Source organism: Rhinolophus sinicus, linkage group LG10 (genome assembly GCF_036562045.2).
Source record: "Rhinolophus sinicus isolate RSC01 linkage group LG10, ASM3656204v1, whole genome shotgun sequence".
NCBI lineage: Eukaryota > Metazoa > Chordata > Mammalia > Chiroptera > Rhinolophidae > Rhinolophus > Rhinolophus sinicus.
This window is the reverse complement of record NC_133759.1, coordinates 51,665,345-51,693,290: the sequence shown is the minus strand read 5'-3', so window position 1 is coordinate 51,693,290 and position 27,946 is coordinate 51,665,345. Positions and strand designations below refer to the sequence as shown.

Here is a 27,946-nt window from a genome sequence, read left to right as displayed (position 1 = left end):
GTGAGAAAAAACCCTTAAAGAGGAAAAAAATACCAATATTTAGATTGAAAAATCAAAGTATCATGAGATTCTTTAATTTAGGAGAAGAAAAAGGACACAGGACGCAAAAAACCAGATTTCTTCAGGTACATAATAAACATGAAGGAAATAATGTAATTACATTATTTACAATTCTTAAAAATTCTATACCTTCAGAAATAATCTTTGGTTTGATATCCAAAGCACTATCCTTAACTCAGCTTTTCTGAGGAAGGGCCAGCTTTATTTCTAAATAACTGTCCCTGGATACATCATTTCTTCAAACCAGTCCCCAGGAATATAGAGATTATATGCTGTACTTTGAAGAATACATATATTGTTCATCCAATAAGAAAGCCAACTAAATAAAACCTATCCAGTTCCCTATTGAACCATTTTCAATTACAGAAAGAACACAAATGAGATGAAATTAGTAAAAATGCAAACTAGAAATAGTTCAATACAGTAAGGAGATAATACATCAGCAACCGTGTAGGATAACATTAAAATGAATTACTGGGCAAAATGGATTGCATTATGTAAACACTTTGACATACAATCAATGCAAAATGACAGAAGATGGGAGATGATTCAGTTTTTCAGTGAAGTTTCTGAAGGAAATTGAAAATTGTGAGCAAAAATCTAAAACTGACATGAACATGGATTTTGATAATCTAAGTTTGTTGGAATGAATCCAGCTGTTGCTAGTTATGTTTAAGGTGGCATCAGTGAACTGAACTAAAAGATTTACTTTTAAGGTCTACAATTTCAAGATTATATGGAAAGTGTTAATTTTAGCTTCTAGCTTCAATATGATTCAATACACTGAAGATGGCCAACTTGCAACAATATTTTTTCCGTATTACAATTTTTAATGTCATATTAGCTCTCAATATGCTTTTTTAAAGCTTATTGTGGAGAGCAGGATTTAAGCTGACAAGGTCCTTGCAGCCTGCGAGGTCATTCCAAGGGACGAGGCCTCAGCATACTCCCCAAGAAAGAACAAGATAGCACAATCACAGCTGCAGACATACAGGCTTGCAAATACACATAACAGAAAGTTCTACTAATACTTGCTTAAGTAGACAATTGTTCTAGACAGTATAAAAACCGTGTGAAAAATAAAAACTGCGCCCCTGCTCTGCCATCCGTGGACAGTGGACCTCCTGATCCCAACTTTCCTGTCTCCATGTTTTTCTTAATCTCCCACTCTTCCCCCTCAGGCCTAGTCTTCCTGTCTGTGCTGGATGCGGCACTTATCTTGAATTTAAGTTTTTTTGGATGACCTAAGATTTTTAATAAGCAGAGTTTAGTCTTATTTTATGATAACGCATTCTAATTTGGTAAGGTATATTCAGCTAAAGCCATCTCAGTTTCTCAGGAATTAGTATTTAGGCATTCTCCCTGTCTGCTACTCTATACCTAAATTGGTGTTTAAAAAGTGGTGGCTAATAGTGGGACATGGCTAAATCATTTAAAAGCCAACGTTAGTGAGCAAATTCATTCTCTGAAATCACTGAAGTAGACCCATAATGTTAAATGACTGTGTTTGTTATCTTAGGCTTCTTTCTATTTACACTCAGGGCTTTGGTTATTTTTTGTAACATTTTCCTTCCCAAATCTTTTGGAAAGAAGCAATGAGACTGACCTTTCTAACTTGACACAAGCTTATAATGTAGGAATTGTTGAAAATGAGCTCTCTGGAAAAAAATATAGGAGGTTGTATAATAATCCATTATGAATAATCTAGTTCATGACTGCAACAACATAATTTTTTGGACCAAGCAAGTTTAAAGTGAATACATTTGGTAGGGATACCACTTCACATCCACTTTGATGACTAAAATTTTAAGGAAAGTAAAATAAGTTGGTGAGAATGTGGAGAAATTGAAACTCTTATACATTGCTGGTAGGACTGTAAAATGGTGTGGCCCCTGTGGAAGACATTTTGGCAGTTTCTCAAAAAGTTAAACATTAATTACCATACGGCCCAGTAATCTGCCCTAAGATATATAACTGAAAGAACTGAAAACAGGTGTTCAAAACAAAACTTGTACACAAATGTTCCTAGCAGCATTATTCACGATAGCCAAAAGGTAGAAACAACCCAAATGCCCATTTGGATAATCAAAATGTGGTATAACCATTCAATGGAATAGTACTCAGCCATACAAAGGAATGAAGTAATGGTACAAAATGGATGAGCCTTAAAAACATTGTGCTAAGTTCAAGAAGCAAGACACTAAAGGTCATATACTGTATGATTCCATTTGTATGAAATATCTAGAATAGGGAAATCCATTGAGGCAGAAAGATCAGTAGTTGCCAGGGGCTGGAGGGGAGGAGAGAAAGGAATGCCTTCTTAATGGGGAAGGGGTTTCCTTTTGGGTGATTAAAGTTTTGGAACTAGAGATGATGATTGCACCACATTGTGAATGTACTAAATGCAATGGAATCATACACTTTAAAATGGTTAGTTTTATGTGACTTTCACTTCAGTTAAAAAAATGCTTTGGTAATTTCATCTCAGAAGGTAGTATTGTTATTCTGTAGTTAGTGCTATAAAAATCACCCAAATTAATACAGCTCTAACACCTTCAATAAATTAAAGCATGGACTTTCTCATAAAGTGGGACCACAGAATTGGAGTATTACCAATCAGTTAAAGCTCTTAAAGTTGTTTCCTCTCCGAAAATGAAATCTAATCTAGATAGTGTTTCCTTCTAGTACTGTATTGGGCAAAATATTAAATATTTCAAAACACTTAAATGTTTTTGAGTTATTTAGGAAATGAGTGTTGGCTATAATTTTTTAAAGGACAGATTTTCCCTATTGAATTGTCACATGAATCTTGTGATAAACTAGTAAACTTTTAACTTTCATTATATTTTGGTTTTGGTTTTGTCTCAAAGTAGTTTGTGGAAATCTCTGCCTCTATTTCACAGCTGGAGAATATGACATCTAAAGGTGTCAGTTTCCACCAGGAAGACCCTCCCACAGTAGTGTTTTTTTGGACCCTCTCTCCCTGTATCAAGTTCTTCAGAGATCTGCTTCCACACTAAACCATCACATTCTGATATAAGGCTTTAGTTCTCAGAAAAGTCACCACCCAGTGAAATTCTTGGAATTTTGAAACAACTGATTTTAGTATTCAGAATTTAAACATTACATTACAGCCAGAAATGATTTGTTTGCTAATAAGTTATGAACTACCAGTGTATACGTCTGTAGTGGCAACTGTGCAAGAGTTCACAGAACAGGATAATGTATTCTATAATATTCTTAGTCGTTTATAACCAATATAAAATTTTGGAATTTTATATTGCTGTAATTCCTACAGCAAGAACTTGTGACATCATAAAATGTGGTTCACCAGAGTTGCTAGACTTTCCGTATTTTATTAAAATTAAATGTACTAAAAATCCAAATGTAATAAAAAAATTCAGTCACAAAGATGGCTTTAAATACTTTAAAATTACATTTCTGAATAACGCTTTATTCTAACTGATGAATACAAGGAAATTTTGGTATGCTATTTATTCAGTTTTCTTAGTGTTCCCTAACTTTAGACTGCAATCATACTAACATCTGTATATTGAAAATTTAACCAGTGTATAGCACTTCATAATATTCCATATTCTAATATTCTGAAATGCCTGTATATAATCTGATCACACTAGTCAGCAAATGAACAAATTTAAAGATTTTTGGATGTGGAATGCTTGATAAGTGCTTAAGAGTTTTTCTGAACAGAGTTCAATTTAGCTAGCCATGTTATTAATATAGAACCCATGGTTTTTTTCATGGGCATAAGTAGGTCATGTTACAATTTTTTTCTAAGATGTTTCTCAACGTTTTGCTTAAAAGCTTTCTGTTTTCTCTCAGTTACTGTAAGAGTCCTATCAACGTATTTGTTTGAAAGCAGACCAAAACCAAGTTTTAAAAAGAAAAAGAAAATTTTGCAAAAGAATCAGATTCTGGATTTTTAATATATTATTTATGACTTGTAAACTAATGGTAAAATGCTTTCAAAATGGTATTTAGGAAAGCACAATTCGGTATCATCAATTTTTAATTTACAGCTTTTTCTAAACAAGATCCCAAGAAACTGCCACCTTAACTTTTCGCTTCACATACTTAAGTACTTCAAGGTTCAATCTGAAGTGCAGGTAAAATCCTCTCACATTCTCAAACTTACTAAACTATGAGTTAACAATACATTGATTGGATAGTGAGCAGACTATGAAAGTACAGGCTACTTTATCAAAAGAGGAAAGTTCTTATGGTGTTAGGTTTAGAGATGACAGAATGTGGAACAAAGGCTCTCATGACTGGAAAATCAGAGCTTTCTGAAGTGGGTGGGCTTTTAATATCTAAGCTAGAAATGAAATGCAGAACTGAGCTAACGTTACAGTTATCCAGAACATCAAAAAGCAGCAGCTAAAACATTATAAATTAGGTATGGTGATAATTGAGTTAGAAGTTCGGTTAGTACTCTAGTCTAGATGCTGTTCAGTAAAACTGGAATTTCTAATTTTAAAGAATTTGGCTTCGTGTTAAATTTTTTTTAGTGTATAAATTATATATACAGTGTTTCCCTGTAACTCAAACTATAATGGTCAAATCTATAAAAGAAATTGTTTATTTCAGAGATGCTCAAAAACCACCTACTTTCCTTTCTCCTCTATAAAAAGCAACAATTTCAAAAATACCTCTAGGATAGAAATGCTCAGTAGTTCATCCAAAATTTAAAGCCCATATCAGTAGGTAGTTTCTCTTAATGTATTGTGCTGTATTCTCAAATATCACATGGTCAAATACACTGTTGATTTATGAACATTTTTCATGGGCAAGAGTTATTAAAGACAATGGGATCAAGTTGACTTTGTTGCTATTACTTTGAATACTAAGTTGTGCTTGTATCCTAAAAGTTAAAATGAGCTGCAGTAAGAATGAGAATACTATAAGTATGTCCATATGTACCATACACTAAAAACTATAATCCTAAAAATAAGAGAATGAGAATATGTTAATTCAAAAATGAAAGATGGGAAGCAGTAACAATTGGTGATGGTGTATTTGAATCTTTTGTTAAAGCTCTGAAGTTGTATTAAATTGCTAACCAAACTGAGGTAGAGGTAGACCCTAATGTTATTCCTTTCATGTGTCAGAACTTAGGCCTCTCACCTTAACTTGTATTTTTTCCGTAATTATATAAACATGATTCAATTTGAAATGTGTGTTATGATAGAAAAATTAGAGCATAATTCAAATGTATTTTTTTATAAAACTCTTAACTAGCTAAAAAAAAGTACTTATAAAAATGTACACAATAATTCAATGTTCTTCCTGCCAGTCATAAATATATTTGTTTTTCCTCCAAGTGTAGGGAAAAAAAGGGTAGAGAAACTATGTTATGCAAAGATGATGAACAATCATGTAATGAAGACACTGGAACATGACTAGTAGGGTAAGAACATTTTACCTTAGTGTCTAGTTTTCCTTTTTGAAGGTTACACATAAACTTTGATTTGTATTAAATTTCCTACTAAAGCAGACTTAAATTCCATTAAACACAAATCTATTTCCATTTTAAATCACATACAAGTGCTATGTGATCAGAGGGATGGGAAACACTAGGTAAGGCCTGGTGGGTGGTAACTTCTTCATGACTAGGTAGTGGAATCACCTGTTCAACGTCTAAAGCGTTTAAGTCAATGAAAATGTAATCCAGACATCCGTGAAAGCCACCAACGTAATTTGTGTAAGCAGGTTCACCACAAGCACTTTTCAGTTTCAAGAAATGGGTCAGAGACATGTTGCATCGTTCCTCTTCACCATTGGAAGCCCAGTCTTCATGATCCTCTGGAATGTTGCCACCGATGACAAAATGATACATTCCTGTTGACGGGGTACTATTAAAGTCCCCACAAAATATAACTGGTATGCCAGGATACAGATCACATGAGACATGTCTAATGTGAGCCAAGGCTACCGCAATTTGAACGAGACGAATGTACCCACCTGTGAATATAAAAAACATGAATGTAAGTACTTATTAAGTTGCTTTTAAGTTTAAAAAAATTAAAAAACTCACAAACTACAGTGTCTGGGTGACATTCAGGATATATATTTGCGTGTGTGCCTGTGTGCGTGTGTGTGTGTAGGTGGGGAAATTGGATGAAGGTGGTCAAAAGGTCCTGGGGATGTAATGTACATGACAACTAAACAGAGTGCCAAAAAATGTATACACATTTTAAGAAAGGAAAAAAACTATTAAAATTGTAATAATATATATATATAGATAACAAAAGATGAATACAAGTCATATGTATACATTTTTTTGGCACCCCTGGTAGTTAACACCGCTCTGTATGGTATATTTGCAAATTGCTAAGAGAGTAAATCCTGAAAGTTCTCATCACAAGAAAAAACTTTTTTTTGGTATCTGTATGAGGTGATGAATGTTAACTAAGCTTATTGTGATAATTAGTTCACAATATATGTAAGTCGTCATTATGCTATACAACTTAAACTTGCATAGTGCTATAGTCAATTATATCTAAAAAAAACTAAATATATATATATATATATATATTCGTGTAAAACAGCTTTACTGACATTAAGTCACCATGTTTAAGTCACCTGTGAAAACCAGTAAAACCTACCTTTGGGATGCCAGTAGAGATGGGTATTAGCAACACATATCTTTTTAGAAGAGTCCTTTGTAGACTGAAGAACAGAAACCTGAAACAAATAGAAAGTGCCAAGACTTCAGTTTTGTAATGTTTTAGCTGTTGCTTTTTTGATGTTCTGGATAACTGTAATGTTATCTCATTTCTGCATTTAATTTCTAGCTTAGATATTAAAAGGCCACCCACTTCAGAAGGAACTCTGATTTTCCAGTCATGAGAGCCTTTGTCCCACAATCTAAACCTAACACTACAAGAACTTGCCTCTTTTGATCAAGTAGCCTGTACCTTCATATTCTGCTCAATGTATTGTTAACTTTCAGTAAAATCTGGATTGTTTCATCCAATTATAAGCAGCCCCACTTCCACCCCTTTCCAAGGCCCTAAAAATAGACGAGAATGTGAAGGGACTGGGGCAGCTGCCTTACCTGAAGGACAGAGGATCTCTGGAGCACTCTCTCCTGCGCCGATGGGTACAAAACTAACTTCTCCAGCAGTTCTTTGTGAAGTGGGTCGGACTCCAGGGCTTCATGGAAAGAAATGTCATGCTGGCTAAGGAGGCTGAACTTGGACTTTCGGTAGAAAGTGGCTAGGCCTTCCTGCTGCTTGATTCGGAACACGCCCTCCAGCCCAAAGGCCTCGAGGGCCGGCACCAGGCTGTCAGTAAACACGTTGCGGTCAACCTCCTGCAAACAGATGATGTCGGCGTTGTAGCCGGTGAGTTCTTTCTGGATAAGGTTCTGGCGGTAGTCGAGCTCCAGGGCGTAAGGGGCACAGTAGGGGTACAGGACCGTCCGCGAGAACTCAGTCTGGGCGTACGTGTCAGCCAGTATGTTGTAGGAAACCGTGCGGATGAGAGCGTCATCCGTCACTTTCTTGGTGTAGAGATGCCGGTGATCAAAGGAGCAAGTGCCGGGCCCGGCCTCCACTGGACACACACTTTCCAACTCTCGGCTTGGCCCGAAGCGCTGCCCATTGCCTGGGGTGCAATGAAGCTTGAGCCGTAGCCCGATGTCGGCATTGGACGGTGTGTAGACGCGCTCGTCCACACCCGTTTCCGTCCACCGAGAAGAAGGCGAAGAGGGAGACAAAGACGAGGGGCCCCCGCCCTCAGGCTCCGCCGATCGGGGTTTGGCTTCCTTGTACCAGCGGAACAGGGAGCCGGCGGGATCCCCAAATTCGAGGCTGAGCTTGGGGCACACGGGGAAGCCGGCCATGATGTAGCGTGGCAACTGCAGCTCGGTGAAGGCGGGCGGGTTGCGCTCCACCTTGTACTTGACATCGCCGATCTGCAGCACCGCGCCGTCCTGCCAGGCGTCCACATTGAGCACGTCTTCAGCCACGGCTTCCTCCCGGTAGTATAGCTTCACCACCGGCTCGCAGGCCGCCGCCGGCTCGGGCCCAGGCCCCACACAGGCCCCGCTGACGCTTGCGTTGGGCCGGTTCTTCCTGTTCTTCTTGGCGGCAGCCGCCTTAGCATGGCCTTTGAGGGCGTTGGTGGCGATCCGGCTGAGAGCCCGACCCAGCGGCTCGCTCTGGTCGCGCTGCATGTTCTTGTGGCTGCCGTCGGCCAGCGCGAACGACAGGCTTAGCTTAGGCTCCGAGGGCACACAGCGCACTACAGCGCGCTCCATCGCGCCCGCCGCCGTCTCAGCTGCCGCCTCGGCCCGACTGTACCGCTCTACAGCCGCGCGGAATCCACGAAGCGCGGCGCGGGCGCCTGGGAGCCTCCACATGAACCTGGTGGCCCAGTGGCTGAGGAGACAGGCGGCCGAACAGCCGCTAAACCTCGGGTGGAAACAGAGGAGCTGCAGCCGCCGGCTCCGGGACCCATTCAGCCCCGCAACTTCCGGCAGGCGAAGCGAGGGCGCAGGTGCTTGGAACACACACTTTCGCCAAGTCCGCTCGCCTTCTCTTTTCCATAGCCACGTCTGTCTCTAATAGCTCTCAGCTTAATTTTTATCTTCGGCATGAGTCATAAAGAGGGGAAAAGGAAGAAAATATAGGGGCGCCAGAGGGAAATAATAGGCTGAATATTTTTATCGAAAGTGCAGTTTGAGGACAGAAGGGAAAGTACGCCAAAGCGGAAGTGGCTGGGCGGTGTCACAGGTTCCGCTTCCCTGAAGGCGGCGGGAGCTTTGCATAGATTGTAACCGCCTCCATTCTCTTGGCGTTGTCGGGTGCTGAACTACGCGAGAGCGTAGGGTCGTCCACCCGGACTGCCAGCCTAGCTCCGGTCGTGGAAAGCGTCGCCCATTTCCTCTCTACAGAATTCCCGACTCTGCTCGCCCTCTTCTGAGGTGTGGTGGGTTCGCCTAAGGCCGGGCAAGCGCCGACGCGCAGAGCTGAAACTTTGTGGTAGTTAAAAACAACGACCAATATATAACTCCCATTTAGTGAGTGATGACTGTGCTAAAACCGGCCTTTACAGGTATGAGGCCGAGAGAGATTAAGTTGCCTGTTCAAGGTCGCAGAGCTGAGTGAATGACAGGAGACGGAATAGCCAGTAAGAAATAAGTGTAGCTTCACTGAAAGCCAAATGAAGAAAGTATTTCAAGGAATAGAGTGATGTCGGGTTTAATATAATTAGCATTCTGTGATTAACTGAAGAAGAAAACCGTTGAAAATTCAAAGAACAAATTGAGAAGTTGCGTCTCTTGACAAAGGATCTATTTGTATACACTTTACCATGTTCTACAACTAGAATGTTTAATGGATATCTAACAGTAAGCCATACCTTTTTTCCCCCTGGCTTACTATGAGGAAAATAAATCTTTAGAACTGTGTTCTAAAAGAAGGATGAATTTTGCAGTCATTTGAAATTGCTATTCCTATTCTTCCCTGCCCCCACCCACCCAGCATTTGACAGGTGACTGACTGGATACTGATCATATTTATGTAGTCCAGGGCTACAGTATAAGGATAAAAGTCATTGCATTATATCAACTGGCTCACTGACCTAAGCAAGGAAGAAAAGTCTCAGTACTCCAGTTTGTAGTACCCACATTTAGCAATATGAATTTTAAAATGACAATGACATTTTTCTTATCCCCAGCATTTTCCTTCATGCAGCTTTACAGAACTCAATCTTAAATCGGCCTATGTAAACATAAAAGCCCTGTTAGAAAATGTGACTTTCCTTCAAGCAAGCATGATCTAATTTAACCCTGTAGCAGACTCTTAATCCTGGTTTTGAGATGCCTTACTGTCATAGTTTGTGCTTTTAGGTGTTTTTTTTTTTTGAAAGATTAAAACATATCCAGAGAGAAAGAAAGTAATCCTCCCACTCCTGACTTCTATGCATACACAAACATTTATGAACATACACCCTTCCTCCCACTTTTTTATGCAAATAGGAATGCAGTATACCCATGGTTCAGTACCTTCCTCTTTTCACTATCTTTTGTCAATTCTTTCAAGAGAAAGTGTCTGAAAGTGTTCTGGAAGTGCCACAACTTTCCACAGAAAGTTTAATTTGAACTCAACAGACTTGAAGATAATACATTATAAATGGCGTGTTTGAAGCTATCTTTTTATGAGGCTAAATTATAGCATAATTATATACAAAATTACATATAATTATATAATTAAAATTTGAGATTGGAAGACTGAACCAACACTATGCTGTCCCTGATACCAAAAGAAGCAGCTAATACAAATCACTTTATTCATTCTCAGTCCGTACCAAGAAACACAAGCTAACGTTCACTAATAAAAAGTTAGGGAAAATGGGAGTTATTCTTGTTACTTGCACATATATCTGCAAAGATTAGCTTGTGAAGACTAGTTTCTTGTGATTACCTTCACTTCGGTTAATAACATTGTCAGTTAACAGCATAAATCATTAATATGCTTCTCTCTTCTTTTAAGGTCAATGGGATACTATAGTTTTGAGTTATAGCATGTTACAGTACTCAAATTTTGAGCAGTACCTGGTAATATCACTTCGGGTAATCTTCCTCAGATATTCAAAATTAATAATTTCCATTTGCTTTTTATTTAAGGGACCAATGTCTTCTATTTATTTGTATCCTTAAAATTATTTTTTTTGTTTTATTGAGATACAATTGACATATAACATTGCATTAATCCAAGGTATACAACATAATGATTTGATACATGTATATATTGCCAAATGATTACCACAATAAATTTAGTTAAGATCCACCACCTCACATAGTTACAATTTTTTTCTTGTGATGAGGATTTTTAAGATCTATCCTCTTAGCAACTTTTAAATATATAGTATAGTATTATTAACTATTGTCACCATGTTATTACATCCCTGGAACTTGTTTATCCTGTAACTGGAAGTTTTTACCTTTTGACCACCTTCACCCATTTCCAGCAGCCCCCTGCAGTCTCATCTTCCCCCACCTCTGGCAGCCACCAGTCTCTTTTCTGTATCTATGAATTCAGTTTTTTTTTCTTTTTAAGATTTCACATATAAGTGAGATCATATAGTATTGGTCTTTGTCTGACTTACTTCACTTAGCATAATGCCCTTAAGGCCCATCCACATTGTCATAAAGACAAGATTACCTTCTTTTATGGCTGAATAATATTGTTATAGCTATATCTATTTCTATATATTTTGCATTGTCTTCATCCATTTACCCATCGATGGATACATATACTTAGGTCGTTTCCATGTCTTGGCTATTATAAATAATGCTGCAATGAACATGGGGGTTCAGATACCTTTTTGAGATACTGATTTTGTTTCCTTTGACTATGTACCCAGCAGTGGAATTGCTGGATCATATGGTAGTTCTATTTTTAACTTTTGAGGAAGCACTGTACTGTTTTCCATAGTGGCTGAACCAATTTACATTCCCACCAACAGTTCTATTTGTTTCTTATATTTTAAAATAGCCTTTGTAATGTATAACGATTACATTATATATTATATGTAGTATATAGCATAATATATATAATATGTGACATAGCTATATAATTTAATATAAGGTATAATTAATGTTAATATAACAGCAATCAAAAAATTAGTTTGAAGAAATTCAATCAAAGAACCTAGGTAAAACCTATCACAGTTTAGCTTCATGAAGAACTCTTAAGCATATGAACTCATTTATTTTCCCTGTAATCCCATTTTTAACTTAAAATGAACAATACATGGTATTAAGCATACCAAGTCTGGTAAGTTCTCTTAGCATCTTCAGCATTTTTATTAAGAAGTAGAAGAAACTTTTTGTGTAGTATTAGAGCATCACCTTTTGGTGTCATATCCATAAGTGCTTTTAAATAATCAAGGCTTTCTGATTATCTGTTCTCATAAGTAGTATTTCTAACCCTTAGAAATAGAGCTTTTAAGGAAGGATTTTAAGCTTCAAATTATATATGTTTAGATAGTTAACATATGTTTTCCTTTCCTTCAAAGCAAAATATTTGTTAAAATCCCAGCTGCTTCTTTTGGAGAAATTGATCATTTGATTCTAAAATTTATACAGAAATGCAAAGGACTTAGAATAGTCAAAGATACTTACTTCTTTTTATAAAAAAACAAAGTTGGAGCACTAACACTACCCAATTTTAAAATTAGCCATTCTTACTAAAGCTACAGTAATCAAGACAGTGTGGTATTGGTATAAAGATAGACATGTAGATCAATGGAATAGAATTGAGTGTCCAGAAAGAAACCGTAACATTATGGTCAGCTGATTTTTTTCAACAAAGATGCCAAGGAAATTCAGTGGAGAAAGAACAGCGTTTTCAACAAATGGTACTGGAACACACACACACACACACACACACACACACACACACACAAAATGAACTTGGATCCATACCTCTCACCACATACAGAATTTAAATGGATCATAGATCTAAGTGTATAATCTAAAATAGGAGAAAATCTTTGCTAGCATCAATGTAAAATCTACCACTTTGGAAAATAGTTGGACAGTTTCTTAAAAGGTTAAACACAGACTTAACCATTCAACCCAGCAATTCCACTCTAGGTTTCTATCAAGAAATGAATATGTATATTCATCCAAAGACTTGTATATGAATGTTCATGGCAGGATTATTCATAGTAGCCCCAAACTGGAAACAATCCAAATGTACATCAACTGATGAATGGATAAACCAAATATAATATATTCATGTAACATAATGGAAGACTATCCAGCAATAAAAAGGAATGAATTCCTGTTACATACTACACATGGATGAACCACAAACACATCATTAAGTGAAAGAAGCCAGACAGAAGACTGCATAATATATGGTCCCATTTATATGAAATTTTCAGAAATTACAAATTTATAGAGAAAACAAATCAGTGGTTGCCTGCACTGGAGGTGGGAGTGGACATTGACTGCATATGAACCCAAGGGAACCTTTTGCAATGATGGAAATGTTTTAGAGCTGTATCTTGGTAATGGTTGCATAACTATAAATTTCCTAAAAAATAATTGAACTTTATACTTTAAAATGGTGAATTTTAGAGTATGTAAATTATACCTACATAAAGTTGTCTTAAAAAGATATATGTTGTATTAGAGCTTAATGAGGAACGGCAGAACAAATAGATTATATATATCCCCTATATGTATTCGTGTGCGTGTGTATTTATTACAAGGAATTTGCTTACGCAATTGTGGGGGCTGGTTAGGTAAATCCAAGGTCTGTAGGGCAGGCTGTCAGGAAGGGAAAATCCAGAGAGGGGAGAGTAATTATAGTTAGCCGCTGTTTGGAGTCTGACTCAGGGCATGCCGAAGCCTTCTTTTTAAAAGGACTTGCACTGATTGATATGTCAGAGAACTGTCACATACTTATATTATACAAGTATTTTGATTGAGTCAGGCGACCCAGATAATTTCCCTAGATTAATGTCAGTTTATTAGGGACTTGACTTATGTCTGTGAAATTTCTTCACAGCAGCACTGGATTAGTGTTTGATTAAATAACTGGGAGAAGATGCATGTATAACATAAAAGACTGCTGTTCTGTTAGTTTTTGTAGAGATATATCAGAGAACTGTCACATACTTATACAAGTATTTTGTTTTCTACAGAAAGATAGTTGCTGCTACAAGTATATTTAATTTGTTTATTCCCTCACACACAATAATGTAGGGTGTACTCTCAGTAAAAAAATTCTTTACATGGTGACTAGCACATACAAGATGCTCAAATACTTGTTGAATGAATAAACCACCAATACACCACCAGGACTTATTCATCCTCCCATTTTATTTAAGCACATAGTATTTAGGCTATTATCGTTTAGATGGGAGTATCCATTTGGCAGCCTCAACTAGCAAAGTTTCACATTTCTCTCTCCCAAGCATACTCATAACATTTACACACCTTAACCTTTTTTGCCAAGGATTTCCTGAAAGAAAAGTGCTGTATAAACAAATACCAAATATAGAAACAAGATAAATTATGTTGTTGATTAGTTACAATATTTATAGGGAAGCCACTGTGGGGACACTTGAAATCTTGATACTCCTTTGACAGAGTGTTTACATAAATCTATCTTCCAACAGATCCAAATATCCAGTCCTGCAGTTTTCCACGATTTGAAGATCCTGATTCCTTGGACCCTTTCCAAGGGAAGGCAGTTAGGTAAAAAAAAATCTCACCCAACCTCCATTTACTTGAGTAAAGAATTGTTGTGACAGGTACTTCTAATCTGTCGCAGCTCAGCAACTGCCTCTCAGGCAACCTTTACCCAGTCTCGTCAACTGCGACCGCGACAGTTTCTATGGCGACAGCTTAGTATCTACGCGACAGGCGACGTCCCAGCTTGGCCGAGAGTCGGTGGGGTTCTAGAGGTTTCACTCCTCGTTTTCCTTCTTCCTTTCATCAGAGGAGAAGCTCAAAACGTTTCCCTCTTACCTGTGCAGCCGGGAAGTAGTGAAACACAGACAGGTACTTCCCTGTCCCGCGTTTCTCTTCACCCCCTCCCAGGCCAGGAGATCATGAGTTGGGTGCCAGCAGAAATACCTTCTTTTTCAAGGCAGGTGTCTCCAAATTCTGTGGGCATCCGCGGGAAATGCAGTTGGTATCACAGATAATTGTTCAGCATTTGCATGAAATTTTAGATTTTTTATGCATTAAGTATGCCTATTTTGGCTTGATTATGGATATTACTTTCTTGGAAGGTAGCAAGACTAAGATATGATATTGATGTTTAAATATTAATGATATTAAGCTGATTTGTGGGGAGAGGGATTATACCTCAACTGGGTCTTTTGTTTTTGTGATTTGTGTCTTAGGGAAATTTTGAACTCAGAATTTTAAAATTGTAGGGTATTTAGAGAGCATCTAATCTAGTTCCTTAATTTCATCCTTCAGGAAACTGAAGCCCTAACATGGAAGTGACTGGCTTCATTTTTCCGTAGTAAGTGGGTGGTAGATCTCTAACAGGAATCCCTGCCCATTTATTTCAACAGCCATTCTTTAGACTAATGCCATACTTGGGAGGAAGATCTAAACAGGCCTAGCATCTTTGGTATTGATATATAAGATATGTTATGAATATACTGAAGCTATCTTTCACAATAATGCCTTTATGGACTTTTTCTCCTTAGAGTATAGAGTATATTAATCTTTAGGGGACCAAGATGTCAGATCCAAACAAAGCTGCCATTGCAGCAGAAAAGGAGGCTTTGAACTTGAAGTTACCTTCCATTGTTGGCCCCCCTGAAAACATAGGTGTTGACACATCAACACAAAGTAAGCTGCTGAATTACAGAAGATCCAAGGAGCAGAAGAAGACAATCAATCAGTTAGTGTAAGTAGCATATTAGTAAATAATTCTTATTTGGAATTCAAGTAAAATGATTAGTGTTCATATTCTCATAAAAAGCTTTAACTCAAATGCCATCTTAAAGCTCAATTAGGAAAACAATTGAAAAAGTAATAATGATAATAAATGACATATAGAAGTTGCAAAATAATGTATACACATGTTAAGAAAGGAAAACTGTGTTAATACTATAATACTCAATATATACCAACAACAAAAGATGAATGCAAGTCACATTTGACTTCTGCAATTACAAGAGGTGCTCAAAGTGGTTACCATCAGCATCCAGACACGTCTGATTACAGCAAACTATTCCTTGAGCAACGTTGACCGAAGTGTCCACTTGTATGCATTTTTTTGGCACCTCTGGTATATTCCTTATGCTAATCAGTGTCTACTCTAAGCATTATTTTGATCACTTCACCTAAACTTCTCACAACAACCCTATAAGATGGGCACTATTGTTATCTCTATTTTATAGATGAGTAAAGTGAGGTACAGAGAAGTTAAGTAACTTGCCCAAAGTCACACAGCTGGGGTTTGGACCCCAGCAGTCTGGTTCTAGAATTCATATACTTTAAGCACCACACTATTCTTCCACTCAGTGTATTATAACCATATTGGTCCCTGAAAGTAAAACCAAATAATTGGGACTCTATGAATAGCATTGCATTTGAATAGCATTGCAAATACTTAATAAAATATCTTGAAACTACTTGTACTTAAATTTTTTTTATATTCAAAAGAAAATATAGTCCAACATCCTGCCCTCCCACCTCCAATTTAGTGGAAATTAAAACAAATTTAGGTGCTAGCTACCAAAGGCTGTGATAAAGATGGTTCAGTTCATTTCAGCAGTTACTGGGAGTTTCCTAGGTACCTGACTCTGCTCAGCTCTGGGGATAAAGAAGAAGAAAAATACATTGATCTCATCTCTACTATTCTAACCTAACACTCAACTATGGAATGGGAAATTTCTCTCTGGTGGATTTCTGCTTCTCTTTCTACATTCTCTTTCCCTTCTTGGTTTGCCTCATTTATACATTTTTTTGCAACTGACTTAAGTTTTAGTATCTGTTGCATTGTTAACGATCATATTGTTGCTAATTAAATTTTTGCAAATTTTACTTTCCTTACAATTAAACAGGTCTGTTGATTATATAACTTCTTTAGATTTACATTTTATTAGTTTATCAATCATTTAATCATATTTAAATTCAAATTTATGAGCTATATTAACTAATGTCAGTATATGTATTATTAAAGATCCTTTACTCACTTCATTTCTAAGACTACTCAATGTTTCAGTAGACTTAGAGAGTAAAGATGGGGTTTCCTTAGGAGTTACATGTTGTTCTTACTCTAAAACCTTTCATTTTCTCACATTGTCATGTTGAACTATTTGCAGTTCCATGAATATATTTTTCACAGTTTAGTAAAAGATAAATTTCACAATTGCTCCCTGCAGTTTCCTTCACTGGAAGGTATTTTTGTCTTAATCTTTCTACTAGTACTTTAAGGCTTAGTCTCCACATCACCTCCTCTGGAAAGCCTTCTCTTAATCCCCTTCGTGCGTCTTTAACTCTTTCTACGTATTTCTCATATCAGTTTATTTAGCAGACATTAAGTACCTAATGGTACATAGACGCTGTGCTTGTTACTGGGGAGACAATAGAGAACACAACACAGAGGACTGTGTCTTTAGAGAAGCTTATATGCTAATGGGAGGAGACAGACAGTAGATATATTTTTTAAAAAGTATATTGGCCTTTTAGATAATGATAGGTACTGTGAAGACAGAAGATAGTGGGATAGAGAGTGACAGGAAAGGTGTTCCTAGGGGCGTCGCAGGAAAGTCCTGTGGAGATGATATTAAAGTAGAAAATCTAAACAATCAAAAACTTGTCATTTAAATAAACATGGGGATAGCACTCTAGCAAAGGGAATAGCAAGCATGAAAGCCCTGAAATATGAATGCTTTTAGTGTGTTCTAGGAATTGGCAAAGGCCAATGTCACTAGAGTATCAGGGGCCATGGGAAGAGTGGTATCAGGTGAAGATGGAGAGAAAGGTAGGGGCAGATTGTGAAAGGCCACGATAAGGAATTCAGATTCCGTTTTAAGTGCAATGGAAGCCATTGAAATGTTTTAATCTGGGAAGTGACATGAAATCCAACTTACACTTAAAACATATCACTCTGGCTATTAAAAATAGACTGAGGTGGAGGGGAAAGGGCAAGAATAAAAGGAAACAAGGAGACCAGATAGGATGCTACTACATGTAGTTGATGAGAGCTTATGGTGGTTTGGAGATAAGTCTGGAGGCAATGGAGGAGGAGAGAAGTCGATTTACAGGGTATTTACGAGTATGTTTTGGCTCCCAAATCAATAGGACTTACCATTGGATTGCCTTTGGTAACAAGGTGGATAGTAGTGTTTATATTTATAGAGAATTGGAAGTTCAGGAGATGATGGGGCGGAGAGGTTGAAAGCAATAATTCTTTTTTGGAGTTGAGGTGCTATGTGACATCTAAGGGGAAATATGTTAAGTAGGCAATTGGATGTATAAGAGACAAGGCATAGGCTAGAGATACCAATTTGGGAGTCAACAGGATATAGATGATTTTTAGAGGAAATAGTTGAAATCAGATAGCGAGAGAGAGAGAGAGAGAGGGAGAGAGAGACAGAAATATGAGAATTGAGAAGAGAAAGCCCAGGACTAAGCGTTTAAGAATTATGATATTTAGATGTTGGGTAGAGTAGGGCCAACCAGCAAATGGACTGGAGAAGTGCCTCCAGTGAGGTGGGAGGAAAAGCAGAAGAGCAGGATGTCATAAGTAGAGAGAGCAGAGTATGTTATAACACGACGTATTATTATTTATTTTCTTAGTTGTTGTTCTCTTCTAATTTACTTTGACATACTTAAGAACAGAGATCTCAACACAGAACAGTGTCTGGCATGTTGTTGTTGGTGAATAAATGAGTGAATGAATGAATTTTTTTTTATTTTTTTTTTAAAGATTTTATTGGGAAAGGGAAACAGGACTTTATTGGGGAATAATGTGTACTTCCAGGACTTTCTTTTCCCAAGTCAAGTTGTTGTCCTTTCAATCTTAGCTGTGGAGGGTGCAGCCCAGCTCCTGGTTATTAGTTGCCATTGTTAGTTGCAGTTGTTAGTTGCAGGGGGTGGAGCCCACCATCCATTGCGGTAGTCCAGGAGTCCAACCAGCAACCTTGTGGTTGAGAGTCCACTGGCCCACGTGGGAATCGAACCGGCAGCCTTCGGAGTCAGGAGCACAGAGCTCCAACCTCCTGAGCCACCAGGCTGACCCCTATGAATGAATTTTTGAGGAGGAACTTTACCTGTATTGTGCTTTGCACAGATCTGTAAGTTGTACCCCCCTCATTTAGGTGCTTAATAAAAAATACTGCCTCAAAATAGTAACCTGAAGCAGAGTACTGTATTAATCCTGAGATTAGAATTGCCATGTGTTTTATTTGGGAAAAATGCATTTGGAATGAAAAGTTTTTATACCAGAAACACATTTTTCTGGATGACCATGGATTTTGTGATTCTCCATTCCTTGCTTACCTCTACCTGTTAGACACTAGGAATGTAGTCTTCCCTCTTTCAAAGGTGGGGTGAAGTCTGTGGATAAAGAGAGTTCCAGAGGTGAGGTAAGATGTACAGTATTGAATGGTAGGCTGAACTGGGCTCCCTGCTGGGACCAGTTCCTGGGAACAGTTGGCTGAACCAAAATCATTTTGTAGCTTTCCAGAATCCCAGGAATGATCTACTTCTTCCTTGGCCAGTTGTCTCCCTCTTGATTCAGACTAGCTTTTCTCTCCTTCATTGCATGTAGTCTATCACACAGTCCTTTGAAATTATCCAGTTTTGGTTTATTTCTTTGTTTTTGATTGTTAAAACACAAAGCAAAATGGAGTTGAAAAGGCTCTCTCTTATTCTTCCCAGCTGTTTTCACTTATAGCCATAGGAAAAAACACACTCCAGGAAATTGTTGCTATTCCAAGGGGTAGCATTTATACATAAAGAGCTCAGAGAAATTAGGCATATTTATGTTGGGATAATTACAGTGCAAGCCAGCGAGTACCAACTATCATACGAAAGTATAAGGCAAATTCCTTGAAAGTGTAGATCCCTGAGAGCTAGGCTGTTTGGGTCAGAATGATGGATGAAGGGAAGTCTGACCTTGGGTTTGATGGTTAAATAAAATAGGGAGGAGGATATTCCAGGCCCATTTTCTACTTCATGTGAAAAAGCCTTTGGAATTTTAGTTTGGTCAGGTTCAGTAAATGAAGCTACTCAAAAAAGTTTATTAATTCAGTCTTATGCTGCTTTAATAAATGTAAACTGTCTGGAATGTGGGAGAAAAAAATTTCACTGCACACTGGTCAAACAACATCTGGCATTCTGGGATCACATTTTAAGAGAGATGTTGATAAACCATAATAGCTACAGAGGAGAGTGAGGAATTTTGAAACTACCTCATTTGAAGGAAGCTGATTCACTTAATTGGTGAGAGTATAGACTCTGGCATCAAAAAGGCCTGAGTTCATATCCCATCTCTGCAGATTATTAGCCATGTGAAATTTTCAAGTCAGGTAACTTTACTTCATCTTACTCCATCTGTAAGATAGAGATAAGATTAATGCTTTTAAGACCTTAAGCTAATACCTAGAACATAATAAATTCACCATAAATGGTAACTTTTATTGACAGGAATAGTTGAAGGAACTGAATAGGTATCATTAAGTTTTAGAAGGGTAACACAGAAGAAAAATATGACTCTTTGTATATAACTCCAGAAGATAGACATTACAAGGATACAACTCAACATAAGAAATTTGTTTCTAAGAATATGAGCTAGCTGACAATAAATTGGGCTACCTCAGAAAGAGATGAATGCTATCCCCCCTCACTGTACAACTTGATATTTTTGAGAATATTCATGCATCAAATAAGATACTGAACTAGACAGGCAAGATCTTTTCCAAATCCACTATTCTGATCACTCATTCCACAGATATTTATTGACCTTGATGGATACTATCTACGAGATGTGATAAAAAAAAAATACGGTGAATGTTTAAATAAAAAAAAATTATTACAGTAAAAGATATATTGCCATTAATCCCTCTCAGAATATTCCCCCTCGTGTCAAACACATCCCATCTTTCTTGCCACTTTCTGAAGCTGTTCTGGAAGTCCTCTTTTGTGAGTGTCTTTAGTTGCGTTGTCATGGCTGCCTCAATGTCCTGAAGCAATTCAAAACGTTTACCTTTCATGGTCATTTTGACTTTGGGGAAGAGCCAGAAGTCACACGGTGCGAGATCCAGTGAAAAAGGTGGATGAGGACACACCTTAATGTTTTTATTTGACAGAAATTGCCGTACCAGAAGCAATGTGTGACACAGAGCATTTCCATTGCGATCACAAAATATAGTGAATGCTGCTGCCAAGTGCCATCCAGCGAAAAGGCAGGGATCTTCGATACAAGTGGCATATTGAACCTTAGTAACTGTGTGTGACAAATTTCAACTTGTTTGGTGCAGTCAGTCAGGCATGAGCTATGGTTGAGAGAAGGTGTGTTTTAAAGTGTGCCATAAATCATCCTCCATCATGACAACACTTCATGTCACACATCGCTTCTGGTACAGCAATTTCTGTCAAATAAAAACACTACAGTGTGTCCTCATCCACCTTATTCACCAATGTGACACCATGCAACTTCTGGCTCTTCTCCAAAGTCAAATGACTCAGGACATTGAGGTAACCATGACAGGGCAACTAAAGACACTCACGAAAGAGGATTTCCAGAATTGCTTCAGAAAGTGGCAAGAATGATGGGATAAGTGTGTTTGAAGCAAGGGGGAGTATTTTGAGGTGGATTAATGGCAATGTGTTTTTTACTGTAATAATTTTTTTTTATCTGAACATTCACTGTAGTTTTTGGTCACACCTCCTAAGTGGTGTAGATAAAGCAGTGAGAAAAGTAGACGTGGTCCTTGTCTTTATGGAGTTGACCAGTCTATGCTTTTATGGTTCCAATGGCCTTCCTTTCCTCAAAATTACTTTTGGTTCTCCTCTTGCCTCTCTGACCATCTTTTCTTTGCCTCTGTCAGTTGTTCTTTCTCATCCTTGTCATGTTTGGCATCCTCCAATCTTCTTTCTCAAGTTTTTTTTTTTTTTTTTACTTGTATTCTCTCTGCATTGACCGTCTCTTTCACTGTATTTAACTTTTACAAATTGGTAGGTTTGTCTTCCTAAAAATGTTCCCATGCTCAAAAACTCTCAGTGACTCTCCACTGTCTATTGAATGAAAAAGCTTGCTATCTGAGGCCCTTAGCTGGATGTTCCAATCCAATTCTCCAATCTTATCTCCATCTGGTCTGGTAACCTCTGGGTAGATTAGATAATTCCCTATCCTGTTTTTTTTCCTTTGATCATTCCCTTGCCTTCCTGTTTCTCAGGGTCTTTGATTTTTAGATACATCTACCCAGGAAAATCACATCTCTACCTGCAATCTTATTCTGTATTTAAAGCTCACTCCGCATGCTAATTGTTCATGTAGCCTTTACAGATATCTCCAGGCGGAAGTGAACTTGTCCCTCCCATGAACCATCAGGGCCCCATGCCTTTCATATGGCACTCTTTTTTTTTTTTTTTTATCTTCTCACCCTTTCAGTTTATAAATTCCTTGAGATTTATTGCTATTATATTTCAATAAAACCTAGTAGAGTGTCTTGCATAATATAAGCATTCAATAAGTATTTGGTGACAGATAATGGATTATATGATGACATAATTTTATTTAAAGATGAACTTCTATTTTATGGATGATAAATTCATACAATCAAAACTATTGGGCACCTGCTATATGCCAGGTTCTGTACTGGGCATTGAGGATAAGATAATGAATCAAACAGTTTACAACATGTAATATAACAAATGGTCATAAGTGCTATGAAGCAAGGTAAGTGAGGATAAAGGAATAGATAGTGAAGAAAGTGCTACTTAATATAAGGGGTAAGGGAAGGCTTCTCTGAAAGGGTGGTGTTGAACAGAGATAATACATATAAGGACCCATAATGCATCAAATTTTTTTGTAATTGGAAAAAAATTTGATTTTATTTTTAGCCTCATCCTTTTACATTATACAGGAAGAATTTGAAAATTAAGGTCTCATTGATAATGGCTATTGGGATTTGTTTCTCATAAACAAATTCAGTAAGATAAAGAACTCCTGACTATCTTTTCTTTAAATATAGTTGAAAAAAATATTCAAATTGTAATGTTTTAATAATATATGAGTGGTATCTTCAAGAGAGTCATACATTTTTCTAACTACATATTTCAGAATCGATGGAGCTAAAAGAAATTTAGACAGAACACTGGATAAAAGAATACATTCATCACCAGAGCCAGATTATCCTCCAACTGTAAGTTTACGTTTTCCCTTTAAAAAGTTTATCCTTATTCTGTTTTAATTCTTAATTATTTTAAGTCAATTTTAATATAACTAATATTTTAAAAGAATAATACATAAATTTTAAAGTATTTATATTTTAATTTTTAAAAATGTAAATTACTTAAAAATTTCCCTCCTTGATTTAATTATGTCTTCTTTGTTTGCTTTTGACAGATGACCAGTGAAATGAAAAAGAAAGGAGTGAGTTCAATTTTTTATATTTATTGTTTTGAAAATATTCAAAGAAATGATTACAAAGTAGCTCCTTCTGAGACCACCTGCTAAGTGCCATTATAGAAAAGAGAGAAATTTAGAAACTGAGATTTTTATTTTTTCTGCCTAAAGGAAGAAGAATGTCATGGATGACAATATGGATTTTAAGAATGATATTGTTGCCATTTGTTATTTGAGGATTAGTTGTAGATAGTTCTTATTTGAAATAACTGAAAGGAGAAATTCAAAGTGACAACTATAAAGGAAATGCATCTCCCTTTTCATTGTCCTAATGTTGATATAATGATGATTATTTATTGAGAATCTATTGTGTGCTAGTCACATGCTAGATGCCAGAGATTTAAAAAAAATATACTGCATGGGTCACAACATGGAACTAGGATATGAAACATTTCTGTAACAGCAAGGAATATGGAAACTCATGGAGCTAGTTACACAGAAGAAGAATGTATACAACATGTTCCCAGACAGGGGTACAGAATTTCTAAGTCCCTTAAAATTCCCTTTGGGGATAGAGGACTCAGGGTGCCTCCGTATGGGTTGAGGATCTTTGGAGGAACCTCATTTTGCTTAAAAATACTCTTCCTCCTCTTCCCTCTGCCTTTCAACTTTTCTGGAGACTTTGGCTGTGGATTTTCCTCTTTACTAAGAGGAAGAACAGATATAAAAGAATCTCAAAACATTCATAAATATCTACTGTGAAGCTGGTTGAATTGCAAGACATATTTGTGTTTGTGTTTAGCATACTTGCTCCTCCTCCACAGTTCTTACCTTCTAGTGTTTTAGGTAGTTGGGCATAAAAACCCACTGCTCCTGGCAATCTAGCTTCTAGGAACTCCACCACTTCATCATTGTAACCAGGGACCAATACTTGCCAAATCCTAAGGATATTCTTTCAATACTTCTCTCACTGTGCCTCCAGTTAACTTTTTAAAAACTGTTTTACTTTTAAATAATTGGACACATGGATCAGTGGGATAGAACAGATGACCCATTAGACCCACACAATACAATCAACTGATTTTTGACAAAGGTGCAAAAATCAATTCAATGGAGGAAGGACAGTCTTTTCAACAAATAGAGTGGAACAATAGGACATCCATAAAGAAACAAAACAAATAAACAACAACAAAAAAATCCCAAACCTCAGCCTAAACCTCTCACTTTGTACAAAAATTACTGAAAAAATGATCATAGATTTAAATGTAAATTGTAAAACTCTTTGAAACTTTTGAAGAAAACACCGGAGAAATGTAAAACTATAGAAAATTTAGAAGAAAACTGAGGGCTGGGCAAAGAATTCTTAGATATGACACAAAAAGTACAATCCATAAAAGATTAAAAACTGTTGCTCAGTGAAAGATCCTGTTAAGAGGATGAAAAGAAAAGCTATACACTGGAAGAAAATATTCACAAATCACATATCCAGCAAAAGATTTGTATGTAGGATTTATAAAGAACTCTCAAAATTCAACATTATAAAAACAAACCAATAAGAAAATGGATGCGACATGAATAGACATTTTATAAAGAGGGTATATGGATGGTAAATAAACACAAGAAAGATGTTTAACATCATTGATGGGAAATGCAAATTAAAACATGATGAATTATCACTACCTATGCATTAGAATGGCTAAAATTATATTTATTCTTCTGGTTCTGTTATTTCTCTGTCATCTTTATGGGTTTCTCTTCCCTGCCTGACTTGAGGCCCACTGTTTTCTTTCCTTTCCTGGATGAGTCTCTCTTTTTCTGATTTCAACTACCTTCCATATATTGATGACTCACAGATATTTTTATGCACAAATACCTTAAATTCAACATGTCAAAAATTGAACTCATCATTTTTCTCCAAAAGACTTCTCTTCCCCCTTATTCCCTATCGTAGTTGTTATCACCATTCAGTCACTCATGCTTAACACTTCTCTTTTCCCCTCCCCAGTTACCCGTGTGCCATACAATTAGTCCCCAAGTGCTGTGAATACTTCTCCAATCAGTCCTCTTTTTGTCATAGCCTTAGATTACGCCTTCATTTCTTGCCTTGACTGAAATAGCCGTCAATAGCTTTCCATAACCTATAAAATTAAAACTTAATATGGCATGCAAGGCTAGCCTCTTCTCTCGCCATTCACTGTATCATACTTTATGCTTCACTGACATGGACTTGCTTATTAATCATTGAGGAAATACGGCATTTCTCACCTTGCTGCTTTTGCCTGGCATATCCGCTCACCATCCATGTTTTCTTTTACCTGACTGTCTCTAATTCAGCTCACTCATCACCTCTAGGAAGCCTTTCTCCATTCCTATGGGTTTGGGTAGATGGCTTCTTTTTTGCTCCCATTATACTCTGTCCATTTTTATTAATTTACTTAGCCCTTTGTATTAGGTATTCTGTTCATATTTTTACAGTATGTATAAAAATGGTCTATTTCTTAGTCTTGAGGCTAGGACTTGCTTCTTAATCATCTTTGTATCTATAAAAATTAAGGTGTTGAGCACCAGTAGTGGTGCTCAATAAATACTTGGTGAATAAATAAATATAAACATTTATGTTCAGTATAATATAACAGGTGTTATTATGGAAGTATGAAGAGATGATAGTGAAGGCATAAAATAGGAAGTTTTCATAAAGGCTTTTAAAGAACATGGTTTCATTCAGAAAAGATGGATATCTTTTTTAAATTTTTTATTGGGGAATATAGGGAAACAGTGTATTTCTTCAGAGACCATCAGCTCCAAGTCGTTGTCCTTCAATCTGGACTAGATCAGCTCCAAGTCCAGTCGCTGTTCTCGATCTTAGTTGCAGGGGGCGCAGCCCACCATCCCATGCAGGAATTGAACTGGCAACCTTGTTAAGGGCTCGCGCTCTAACCAACTGAGCCATCCGGCTGCCCCAAGATGGATATCTTTTTGATAAAGGAAGAATATATACTTCAATTCTAAGGGTCAAATGTATGTGTATATATATTTCTAATTGAGATATAATTAACATATAACAAATATACTTTTAGGAGGTGAAAGAGTTAAAACACAAAAAAGTATAAGTTAAGGACACATAATTAGAATAATGAATTTTAAACTTCCTGTCACTATACAGTCATATAATAATTTTATTCATGCTTAGTTTTTTTATATAATTATTTCAAAGCTTGACACTGACCTGCTTTATAGAACTGCTATAGATTTGGGGATTGAGAAAATATCTTCCTTGTCTGTAATTAACTCATTTATTCATGAGATACTTCATAAATGTTTACTTTGTACTTGGTCCTGTGTTGGATGCTAAAGATTGATGAACAAGACGGACATAGTTTTTGTGCAATGGAGCTTATATTCTAATGGGGAAAACATAGTAATCAAGTAAACAAACCAAATAATTGTGACAAGTACTATGAAGGAAATACAGGGTGATATGTTAGTGACTGGTGAGGGAGTGGAGGGCCATAGAAAGCAGGTGGTCAGAGAAGGCATCTCTTAGGTGGTGCCATTTTGGAGACCTGAATGGTAGAAAGGAGCCAACCATGGGAAGATCTGGAGTTGAGAATTTCCCAACAGAAGGAACAGCTAAGTTTAAAATCCCTGAAGGAGAAAACAATTTGGTATATTCCAGAAACTGAAAGAAGGCCAACGTGACTGAGCTTGTGGGAGGAAGTATAAAGCAAACTTGAAGAAAGTGTTGGGGCCAGATCACCAAGGCCTGTAGCTATAGTAAGGAGTTCAGATTTTATTCAAAGTGCAGTGAGAAGTCATTGGAGAATTCTACTCATGGGAATAATATAATTTGATTTACATTTTAATGATAAAAAGCCACTTGACAATGATGTGAGAAAAACCCCTTTGACATTTTAGGGAATGGATTATGGCCAGGGCAAGAGTAAATAACAGGAAGAACCAGTTAGTTGTAGAAGCAACAATTTAGATGAGAAATTATTGTAGTTTAAAATAGAAATAGAATAGTGATAGAAATAGAGCTATATGGAATTGGTAGATTCAGGATGCATTTTAGATGTTGAAATGATAGGACTTGCTGATAGATTAGACATGGAGGGTAAGGTAAAGAGGAAACAAGGATGGCTCTTAAGGTTTTTGCGTGATTTTATAGGGTAATTGATGATGTTTATGAAGATGGCTAAGACTGAAGAAGGAACAGATTTGGAGCTGAGGAGATCAAGAGGTCTTGTATAGCTATGCTGGAGAGTTCAGAAAGAGCTCAGTTCTAGAGATACAGACTTAGGACTCATCAACATATAGAGGGAACATTTATAGTCACGGGAGGAGGTGAGATCACCTCGGGAGAGAGGGAAGCGCAGGAGTGGGGAGGGCATCAGGTTCACTATTAGAAGTCAGTCCATTGATACAGTGAGGGATTGGGGACCATCAGAAGAGATGTTTTAGGCTCATCCTGTACTTTCCCTGTTCTAACCCTGGAATCAGTCATTTCTCCAAGAATTCCTGGCTCTCTTTAGCAGACAATGGTATTTAGAAACCATGAGTTGCATGCCAGGTGTTTTCTTTGACATTGAATGTCATTGCTTCTTGACTCAGTAGAAAGAACTAGGAAATTGTGTCTATCTATCCATCCATCTTTCTATCATTTATCTATCTTAAAAATGATACTGATGCCTCCTATTCCAGTTCAACATCACAGGGTTCCTTCTAGTCTTTCCTTTTTCTGTATTTGTAGCTCCCTTCTCTGACAGCAAGAAACCTGGCTTTTATAAACCACAATT

The 27,946-nt window shown here is 37.1% G+C and overlaps 2 protein-coding genes across 2 annotated transcripts in view; one reads left to right on the top strand and one right to left on the bottom strand.

Annotated features, from left to right (window-relative positions):
• Positions 1-52: 52 nt before the first annotated feature.
• PDE12 (phosphodiesterase 12) lies at positions 53-9,539 on the bottom strand. Its single transcript, XM_019724189.2, has 3 exons — positions 7,139-9,539; positions 6,687-6,765; positions 53-6,042 (listed from the first exon to the last, which is right to left on the bottom strand). Exons 1-3 carry the CDS (start codon positions 8,444-8,446, stop codon positions 5,600-5,602), a joined length of 1,830 nt encoding a protein of 609 aa, XP_019579748.2. The 5' UTR covers positions 8,447-9,539; the 3' UTR covers positions 53-5,599.
• A 4,880-nt stretch (positions 9,540-14,419) lies between these two features.
• DNAH12 (dynein axonemal heavy chain 12) overlaps positions 14,420-27,946 on the top strand; it is a 195,435-nt gene continuing 181,908 nt past the window's right edge. Inside the window, exons 1-4 of the mRNA XM_074313144.1 lie at positions 14,420-14,608; positions 15,271-15,473; positions 22,866-22,947; positions 23,151-23,177. Of these exons, the coding sequence (XP_074169245.1) occupies positions 15,304-15,473; positions 22,866-22,947; positions 23,151-23,177 (279 nt within the window). The 5' untranslated portion in view covers positions 14,420-14,608; positions 15,271-15,303. The remainder of the gene's footprint in view (positions 14,609-15,270; positions 15,474-22,865; positions 22,948-23,150; positions 23,178-27,946) is intronic.